Here is a 10,000-nt window from a genome sequence, read left to right on the forward strand (position 1 = left end):
TACTTACGTTGCTTCCTATACATAACCAAGAACTCGTGGGTGTAGCCGCCACCTAATCCAAACTTGTAATAAACTCTAACTTTATCTACTGCTGTTCCTTCGAGTTCTGGCTTCTCAGGCTTGGCAGGAGCTATAGAAGTAAAAAGGAAGAATCGGTTTAAAGCGGTTTTCAATTGAGTGTCGAAAGTAATTAGCGGATTGCTTTGGTTTTGCATTTCTTCACTCAGTGATTGGCTCAAAGTTCTCGCGCCACTTTTCCGAACAATCAAGAGTGAAACCAAAACCAATCGTGGCTCGCGCGTGCACATTTTCCCGCGCTTTGTGTCGGCTACGTGTAATTGCTTCGAGTTTTGATTGGTTTACTGGATTGTCTCCGTCCTTTTTGATTGGCCAGAGTAATTACTTTGGTTTTGTTTTTACGACACTCGATTGAAACTCGCTCTACCATGCAAGTTATTTAAAGCCATGTGTATATTTTAGAATTTGAAGGGAGAGTAAAAGACGAAATGTAGAAGTGATCTTAGCACTTAACTGGACAATTTCAGCAATTGCCCCTTATAGTAGACATCTGAAGAATTCAGGCGCAATCAATGGGATATGAACCCGTGAAAGGACTCGATGAAAGAAAGAAAGTGGTTTCGAATCCCGTTAAAGCTGCCTGAATTTTCCAGGCGTCAACTAAAAGGGAAAAGGACCACTTCTACATTTGGTATGCAATTTATGTTAGTTTATAGGCTCATTTTTTCAGACTCGTATATCAACTGAGTTGATATGATAATTGACCACCGTGAAGAAATTCGAAAGCAGACGTTTCGAGCGTCAGCCCTTCGCTCGAAACATCACTTATAGAATTCTCCCCGTTTTTTTTTTTTTATACACAAACTCAGATGATAAACCCACTTCTGCCGGAGTTTCTCTCCCCTTCGACGCAGCACCACTGCTTCTTTAGCAAGATAACTCCTTCATACATTCTATTTCTGCTAAGATTTATACTTTTTTTCCATTGTTTTCTTTCGGCTTTAATTTCAGGCAAAAGTTTATGTCATAGGTGACGTAAACTTATAACAAAAGTATTTCTACCAACTGCTACCGAATTGGGGGAAATCATGCTGGTTTCGATCCTGAGGATGCCATCTTCCTTAAGCCACCCAGGCAGGCGTGAATTTAGACGGCAAAATTGCTTTTCAGAATTTTACCATTTCAGCGCACGAAATGTCCGGTTTTTTTAAACGTGACTTTGACACATCATGAGTCAGTGACCTTTGTACCGGCCATGGCCAAAACCGGGGATGCGGTCAGAGGAAAGGCTACTTGAAGCCTCTTGTTTCTTCAAAAATTCAATCCTTATGGCTGGAAGCTTGAGGATCTTACCTGACCACGGCACAGTTATTGTGGTCTTCCTTACGCCCTCTCCCCATCCTATGGTTGTCATAGCCTGTATTTGTATGACATTGTTCGTTTCCGGTTCCATATTTCCCAGTAATTTCTCACGCACACCAGCTTCAGTTTCCTGCAAATTCTTTATCTCGACGTCGTTGTGCTGAGATCCTGTGAACGTGTTGGAGCCTACACGATACTTAGTAATAATGCCATTGGGTTCCAAGGGAGGCTCCCACCTGACCAAGATGTACTTTGCAAAAGCATAGATCTTGACATTCGACGGTGGTCCAGGTTCTAAACCAAAGACAAAATAGACAAAACTGGCTGAAAAACCTTTAATCGCAGCAGCAGCAACAACAACTACAACAACATCAACGACAAGAACGACGACGACGACGACGACAACAACAACAACGACAAGAACGACAACGACAACAAAAACAACGACAACGACGATACCGACAACAACAACAACTACGACAACAACGACGACGACAACGACAACAACAACAACGACGACAACAACAACAACGACGACAACGACAACGACAAGAACGACAACAACAACAACGACGACGACGACAACAACAACAACGATGACAACAACGACGACAACAACAACAACAACAACGACAAGAACGACAACGACAACAACAACAACGACAAGAGCGACAACGACAACAACGACGATAACGACAACAACAACAGCAACAACGACGACAACAACAACAACGACAACGACGATAACGACAACAACAACGACAACAACGACGACAACGACAACGACAACAACAACAACAACAACAACAACGACAACTACGACAACGACGACAACAACAACAACAACGACAACGACAACAACAACAACGCAAAAAACGACAACACCAACAACAACAACAGCAAAACTAGCTTTACATTTTGCCTCCCCTACACAACCAGACACTTAAGCTAAATGAAATATGTGCGCATCGGCCAGCCAAGCTAATGTGCTGTTCATTGAAGCATTGGAATAGGTACAATTATATTTACACATCAACTCAAAAATAAAGTGAAAAGCAATGCAGGCAGATGCGGAAACTCCCCAAAATAAAAGTGCTACACGGTATTGTAATTCAAAGACAACACTTACAATGTAAATGAACGTTATCATATACCCCCTTCCCAAAGGGGGTGGCCGGTCATATATAAGCACCATCGCTTAATCTTCACGCCGGCGTAAACTTAAACGAGAACACCACGAAATGGTGCCTAATTAGAAAAACAACGCCCATTTTGAAATTTTGAAGATTAAAAGAATTTCCATCCTGTTCTCGAACGACAAAATCTCACGTTCTGAGACCTTAGCTATGCAAAGACAAGGCGTTCTTAGTTATTATAGAACTGCTAATTACGTGACATGAGACGAGTAGTCGAACCTTCGACTCCGGTATCCGATCTCTTGATCGGGTGCTCTTCCAATGAGCGACAGGTAGAGATGATGCTCATGAAGATAACAACAAACTAACAAAAAACAACAAGAAACTAACTGAAAGGAATGTACTAGTTCTCCTTAAACATGAGAACAACCTTACCGGCTTCTTCTGTATCAGCTTTAACTTCTGCGCTCTCCGGTCCATCGCCTCCGCTGTTGTAGGCAGTGACTGCTATGGTGTAACGCGTGTACGGTTTCAACCCGGTCACAGTATAACTCCGCGTACCTCCTCCCGTTACATTTGTGGATGACGCAAAAGTTGGAATAGCACGTCTTCGTCTCTTCGCAGAAACACGGCTTTCTCCCCAGTAATAAATCTGGCGCATTAATGAAACACAAAAGAGCATGAGTGTGCAGATGGCGCAGCGATGACAGCATTCGAGGCAACCCGTCTTTTGTGGATACTCAGTAATCAACAAAACTTTAGAGCGTTCCCCTCCTATGCTATTTACTCATAACTCCTCTGACAGCCCCTTTCACCCTACGTTAGCGACCTCCTAACAACGCTGTTATTATATTCCCCATAAGAAAAGGCTCTCCACATACCCTATATCCATCCACACTTCCTCTGGTAACAGTAACAGGTTTCCATGACAATTCCACACTGCGTGCCGTCACAGTTTCCACAGTAACATCTTCTGGTCTTCCAGTGGGTGGGTCCTGGCCTGAAAATGCCTTAACAAGTGGACTTTTGGGTCCAGGTGCAATATCGTTAATAGCTTGAATCTGGAACTGCCACTGAACGTAATACCCAGCATTGCGAATGTTAAATCTTTCTGTTTTAGGATCGTCAAGTTTAATTTCCTCCAAACTGTTTCCGGGACCTACTCGCCCATACCACAGCCTGTAGTAGAGGCCTGGACCATTCCACTCCACCCTTCGCATGGCCTACAAAAAATTTTACCACAATTGCTTTTAATCTCGTAATCGGATTGGCTAATTTGGCGTTGGCGATAAGAGTCTAGACAACGCTTCTCGCGTCATGCTCACGTCAACGTGCCACGCAATTATAAGAGCATATCCGAAACGCTTATTTGGAAAATAAACCAATCAGATTGTGAGAAAGTTATAGACAACGTTTGTTCTTTCTTTGTGTCACGATCCTGGTCACACTCTGAAATAAACATTTTCTTTGAAAGTAGAACCGCTTTCGACTTCTGCAACGGTCGCAACGATAGCAGTGGTGACAAACACAAGAGTTTCACTGTGTAACACAACTTCGTGAAACTGGTCTCGCTCGGTTTTGTTTCGCTACGCCGCGCAAGCCAATCAGAAACCGCAACTTACGCGCCATGGTCATGGAACTAGTATCAACTTGCTTTGCGGGAATTTGGTAACAACATTTCGAGACCAGTTTCACACGTTACAATGCCTGCTGAAACTCGTTTTGCAGCGCCGTTGCAGATAAGTTTCAGCTAAAAAAGCGGCTTAAGGTGATTCCCTAGAAATAGACCTTGCCATAGATTTTCGATGAAACTTCGCACACTGTTCTAATATGTCAAGGAGATGATAAAAATGCAATTAAAAAGGGGGGTAACCGTGCTCGTTTCCATGGTACGACGCCGACGAATACAGCTATTTAAGTCACTTTAACAATAGCCACGCAACCCCGATGATGGACAAATTTAGCTCGATTTTATAAATGTAATCCAATGTAATCAATGATATGACGCACAGCCTAGTGTCGTTCAACGGTTAATTGTCGTACATACCTGAAAAATGTATCTGAATGCCTTTCTGAGTACTTAACACTCCAAAATAGATTTAACTTGAGCGTGGGCTGTTCTGTTCGACTCGTAATGGCTCCATGCGTAAAATTTTATACAATCGTCAAAAAACTGGCCATAGATTTTTACTGATTTTTTACTATTCCATGAAGACATCATTCCCGGCAAAAAAATGAAATGAAAATGTGTGTCACCGTACTCGGTCAGGAGACAATAGTCATTCTTTGGAGTAACGTTGGCGTCAATGAAAATCCGCCATTTTATCTATGCAAATGCGTTCGCCAATGACGCAAGAACGTCTGCGCAGTGGGGTTGCGCAATGCAAAACCAGGGAATAACATTAAGTGAGAACGAAGACTTTTGAAATCGATGACGTAGAAAGCGTGGGGAATTCCAGTTGAATAGTTGTTTTCACCAGCTTCCAGCGTTTTAGGTTGGACCTGTAAAAACGATTCTAAAACGCTGCTGTGGATGAAAAATATTTGCTTCGTTTTCACCAAAAGTAAAAACAGAGAATTTTTAAATCGCACAAGTATAGATGGGAAGTGAATCTTGTGGAATGTGTGTGTCAAGGAAGGACCAAAACAGACGTATATTTTTGAGGTACTTACAGTCCATCCGATGTCAAGCTGTTCAGCCTTGCCGGGAATTCCCCTAAAGTTGTCAGGCCATTTGTCGGGAGCTATGAAAAAGGTAACAAACAGATGATTGATATTTGGCTACAGAAAACAAATTGGCAATTGGTTCTATGCTCAGAGCATTTGCGCTTATTTTTCTTCTTCCTTGCGCTTGGTTCCGCCATATTCGTAGTAGTTGTTTAAGAAGGCGCACGTGAATAGCAAGCCCAGTACACACGTGCAATAAGTACGTGAATTAATTGAGTCAGTTTTTTCAACGAGTGCAGCCTTAAGCCATGTCCTGACTATACACGAAAAGAAAAGCCCAAACAAGTGTCGTTAATAATTAGTGTTTTGTCTCAGCAAAGGGTGGTAAGTAGCTCCTGACTATGTGCATGTTTCTCTTGCTTATGCCAGCGTCATTAATGAAGACCAGGGCCTTTAAAGATCGAGAGGTTTTATAACGCGTAAAGGGAAAACGACAGGATGAAACTCGATTTTGCCGAACATCAAAGAAACCTGTTTGATTTTTGATAAATTCTTGAATTGTAGATCTTTAACAGCTTCTCAAAGAAACAAGACTTTTGGTCCTATTTTCGGAAAAATTGTTTCGTGCTTTCCGCACTGTGAGACTCGTCCTGATCCAGAGAGAAAGATTTCTGCGACCACATTCGCTCGCTTTCTGGGGCCTTTAAAATCGTTGGTCAAGCTAACGAGCACCCACCCTGCGAGCAGAGCCTCTTTAAAACTCACAGAGGGCGAGCAAGAGATGCCCTGTAGATATCGTGTCAAGTTCTGGGCTAGACACTCCGGTTAAACCAGTTTAGGCAGCGCGCGCATCATATTTTTGACAAGGCGAAGGTCAATATCGAGCCTTCAGTGCGAAACTCAATATGGCGTCTAAATAAGAGTGCGATCGAGACTTGGCCTGGGTTTGAAACTGTCTCCAGGCAACGACTTGCGCATACTCAACAAAGACTTCACACCATTTCTGCAGAGTCCATTTTGTTTTGTCGTCGAGCTAAGAAAGGGTCGGCTGACAGTGTGACCGGCACCGTCACCCATATCATAAAAAAAAACTACCAGTAATCTTGGATCATTGAACGGCATTCGTCGGTCGCTTGGGGAACACAGAGGGAGGTACAGGACCCAGGCCCCGCGCAATACCTGCCCCTGCTCCCTGCGAACAACAATAAATAAACAAATTAATTAAGGACAGTGCCTACTATTGCTATTGCGCATACGTTCTGCGCATCTCGAGATACTTGGCCTTCCTATCGGTAATGCTTACTAATAATACAAGGGGTATTTTTGCGCGGCTTACAACTATGCAGAGGACGTAGATCTTAGTTTAAGTACTCTTGGTATCCAAAAAGAAAAATGGGGGTAACCATGGAGAGATAATTAAGCTTCAATTTAATTAAGAACGCCATAAATTTCTTTGTATTTTTTAAGGCTTTTACAAATATTGCTCATGAATTATCTTTGAAAATTGCGTGGTTACTCCAAATTTTCTTTTGGGATTTTCAATAACACTTTTTAAGATCTACATTTCCTGTATAATCATAAATCGGGGCAAAAATACCTTTGAATTAGTAGGCACCGTCCTAGATATTTCATTAAAATTGCGCAAAAATTTGCATACCTGCAGCGTCTGTTCGGCACAACGAGCTCGTGGGTTTACTCGGGCGACTTGGTCCAAAGCCATTGACAGCTCTAACCCGGAAGGCCAGGACGGCGTCTCCGGCCATGTTCACCAGCGCATATGAGGTGGCGTTAGGCTTGGTAACATTTGCAATGACTTGCCAGAAGTCGTCAGGGTAGTCCGATTTTCGCTCGACCAAAAAATGAGTAATCGGGGCTTTATTCGATCCGCCCGTTACCCAGGTCAGTGTTGAGCTTCGGTTTTTGCAGTCGGAAGATAATTTTAGATTGTATGGTGGATATGGGGCACCTAAAAAACAGAAGGAAAGAAAAATGAGGAAAGTTATCAAAGAAAATTTATTTATTTATTTATTTATTTCAAGATTTGTACGTATAGAATATATACAGGTATTAGAACAAAAGGATATAGCATCCCCTACAAGGTTCAACCACCTACAACACTGTGTACTTTAAAGCTCGGCTTTATCTTTATTAAATCAGACGCGATGATAGAGCGGTTTTCAATTGAGTGTCGAAAGTAATTAGCGAATTGCTTTCCTTTTGCGTTACTTCACTCAGTGATTGGTTCAAAGTTCTTCTGCCAATTTTGCAAGCAATCAGAAGTGAAACCAAAACCAGATTATCTTCAACGTCTTTTCACTTAGTATTACTCTACTTTCAACCTGAGAAACTCTGAGGAAAAACTGGCATTGCCAAAAACGAGAACTAGTTATTTAACGCGAAGCTTCTCCGTGAACGTGGCTTGCGCGTGCACATTTTCCCGCGCTTTGTGTCTGCTACGTGTAATTAATTCGAGTTTTGATTGGTTTACTGGATTGTCTCCTTCCTTTTTGATTGGCCAAAGTAATTACTTTGGTTTTGGTTTTACGACACTCGATTGAAACTCGCTCTACTACGAACAGCTACAAATGACAAGAACACTTATCCTCTCCTGACGATTGCAGTTAATCAACTTAAAATTACCAACAAAAACCAAGGGTTTCAATAAAATGTGAAGTCGGCGGGAATCGAACCCGGTGTCGCACTGGTGGGAGGCGAGTGCTCTCACCACTGCGCCGTCCGTGCACCCCCATGCAACTCGTCTCACAATATACTGCCTTTGGCGGAGGCGTTGCAGCATTAAAATTGATAGTAAGAAGCCACAGCGCTGAAACGTGAGAGTAGAAGAGCATTAACCGCCAAAATGCATCCATCACGCGCCATTTTGCCTGTTTACGTACTTATCGACAATGCAGCAGCCTCGAGAAAGGTAACCGCGCACCGGTGATTCAGTTGGTTGTCACGTGGGAGGTCGTGAGTTCGACTCCAGCCGGACCAACACTCAGGGTCTTAAAATAACTGAGGAGAAAGTGCTGCCTTTGTAATTACATCCGCATTTGTTAGACTTTCAAGTCTTCTCGGATAAGGACTGTAAACCGGAGGTCCCGTCTCATAGCCCTTGTTAGCCTATTCCAGGCTCCCAGATAGTCAGGAAAACGAAAACAACTGCGTGGGAAAAGCGAGTGGGGGCTTGGGCTTGGGTTGACCCAAGTTCGCACGCATTTTTTTTTTCTTTCCCTACTATCTGGGAGCCTGGAACAGGCTAAGCCCTTTTTGATTTCCATAAATAATATGTGACGTTAAGATGAGACGATAAGAGTAGGGTACGTAGTCCCCAGTGTTTTGCTCTGACCTTATCTGGACGGGGGCATCTTTCACTTCCTAAAATTAATTGTAAACTGCGTAACAAGCAGTCTAGCTTAAGCCTCCCATAAAGCATTGTAAATTAGTCTTGAAAAGTCCCGAGGGGAGAGACTAATAACTTGACTTCACTTCACTTCACCCGCGACACCGGGGTGGTAAGATTGCATGTAAACCCGAGTTATTTTTTGACCCCATCTATGCGAGTTACCACACCTCCCGTCTCTTTTTCTATTTTAACCCGAAATCTTACCTGCGATATCAATAGTAGCCGAGGCAGAGTCTTCAGATCCCTTTGGGGCTGGAGTATATGCCACACAGGTGTAAATCCCAGCGTCTTCGACTGTTAAGTCCGCAATGGTCAATACATTCCGTTCCCACGTGACCCTCTGGTTGTACTCGATAATAGCATCATCTCTCTTCCAAAGGTACTGCAATTCCAACCGGTCGTCCACTTGAGCCTCACAGCGCAAGTCCACCCTGCTTCCTTCAGTAACATTCCTGTCTTTTGGTGCAAGTATTATCCGCGTCTTCTCTGAAACCAACGGTTTTAAACTGTTGTTTTAAAGTTGCCGTTAATCAGCTCGAGATTTGAGCGCCAGAATTCCGGGAAACGCGGTAAGTAATACGTTCAAAATCGGGACGGAACGGGACGAAAAACGTTGTAAAAACGGTTCGTTTTAGTCAGGTCAATTACGTGAGTACCACAAACTGAACTAAGTTCATTTGACACTGCTAAGGCAAAAAAATTTGAAAGGTGCACTCGAGATCGGCATAATCGATGCCACAAAGGAGACAGTGAATTACCACCTCCTTCTGCTCTCATAAAAAATACGAAGCGTTCACCTTTCAAAAATATAGGCATGACTCCTTTACAGTACTCGATAATACCATTTAACAGGATCTATCCGGATTCAGATGTCTTCAAAGAATCCACTCGGACTGTGGATACTTCAGTCTCCTACGCGGCCGTTTTTTTGGATGTCACGCAACGTTCCGAGAGTCGCGTGACGCCCCAATAACGAACGAGACTATAGATACTTCGCACCCTCAACCTCATTCCCAGGGGCTCTCTTCTTCTCTTCAGAGAGACCCTGGCAACGAGGTTGACGTACTTCGCTTCATCCAACAATCTGCGTTTTCTTACCATAAACAGTCGCAGTGCTTTCTGCCAAATCATCCCCCAGGAAATTCTCCGCATAGCAGGCGTATTTTCCCCGATCTCGGCTACGTTGGACGTTGATAATCACCAATGTGCCGTCGCTTTCGATTTGGTAAGTCACACCAGGCGTGATTTCGATATCGTCCTTGTACCACTTGAATATGGTTGGTCTCGGAGCAGCTTCGGGGTCGCATTTCAATCGTCCTTCACTTTCTTGAAACAGGTAAAATGGACCAAATCCATTCTTTTGAAACGATGGTTTAATGGCTAAAAGTCATTCAAGATCTGTTAGTCACAA

At 43.2% G+C, this 10,000-nt stretch overlaps 1 protein-coding gene across 4 annotated transcripts in view; it reads right to left on the reverse strand.

The window, feature by feature from the left end:
- LOC138011727 (fibronectin type III domain-containing protein-like) overlaps positions 1-10,000 on the reverse strand; it is a 45,689-nt gene that overhangs the window by 6,546 nt on the left and 29,143 nt on the right. For all 4 annotated transcript variants that reach the window (XM_068858868.1, XM_068858867.1, XM_068858869.1 and 1 more), the window contains 8 exons: positions 9,688-9,969; positions 8,794-9,075; positions 6,841-7,149; positions 5,190-5,260; positions 3,398-3,739; positions 2,952-3,168; positions 1,372-1,674; positions 8-130 (listed from right to left, as the gene is read on the reverse strand). In XM_068858868.1, coding sequence (XP_068714969.1) covers positions 8-130; positions 1,372-1,674; positions 2,952-3,168; positions 3,398-3,739; positions 5,190-5,260; positions 6,841-7,149; positions 8,794-9,075; positions 9,688-9,969 — 1,929 coding nt within the window. The remainder of the gene's footprint in view (positions 1-7; positions 131-1,371; positions 1,675-2,951; positions 3,169-3,397; positions 3,740-5,189; positions 5,261-6,840; positions 7,150-8,793; positions 9,076-9,687; positions 9,970-10,000) is intronic.

This window comes from Montipora foliosa, chromosome 7 (genome assembly GCF_036669935.1).
Source record: "Montipora foliosa isolate CH-2021 chromosome 7, ASM3666993v2, whole genome shotgun sequence".
NCBI lineage: Eukaryota > Metazoa > Cnidaria > Anthozoa > Scleractinia > Acroporidae > Montipora > Montipora foliosa.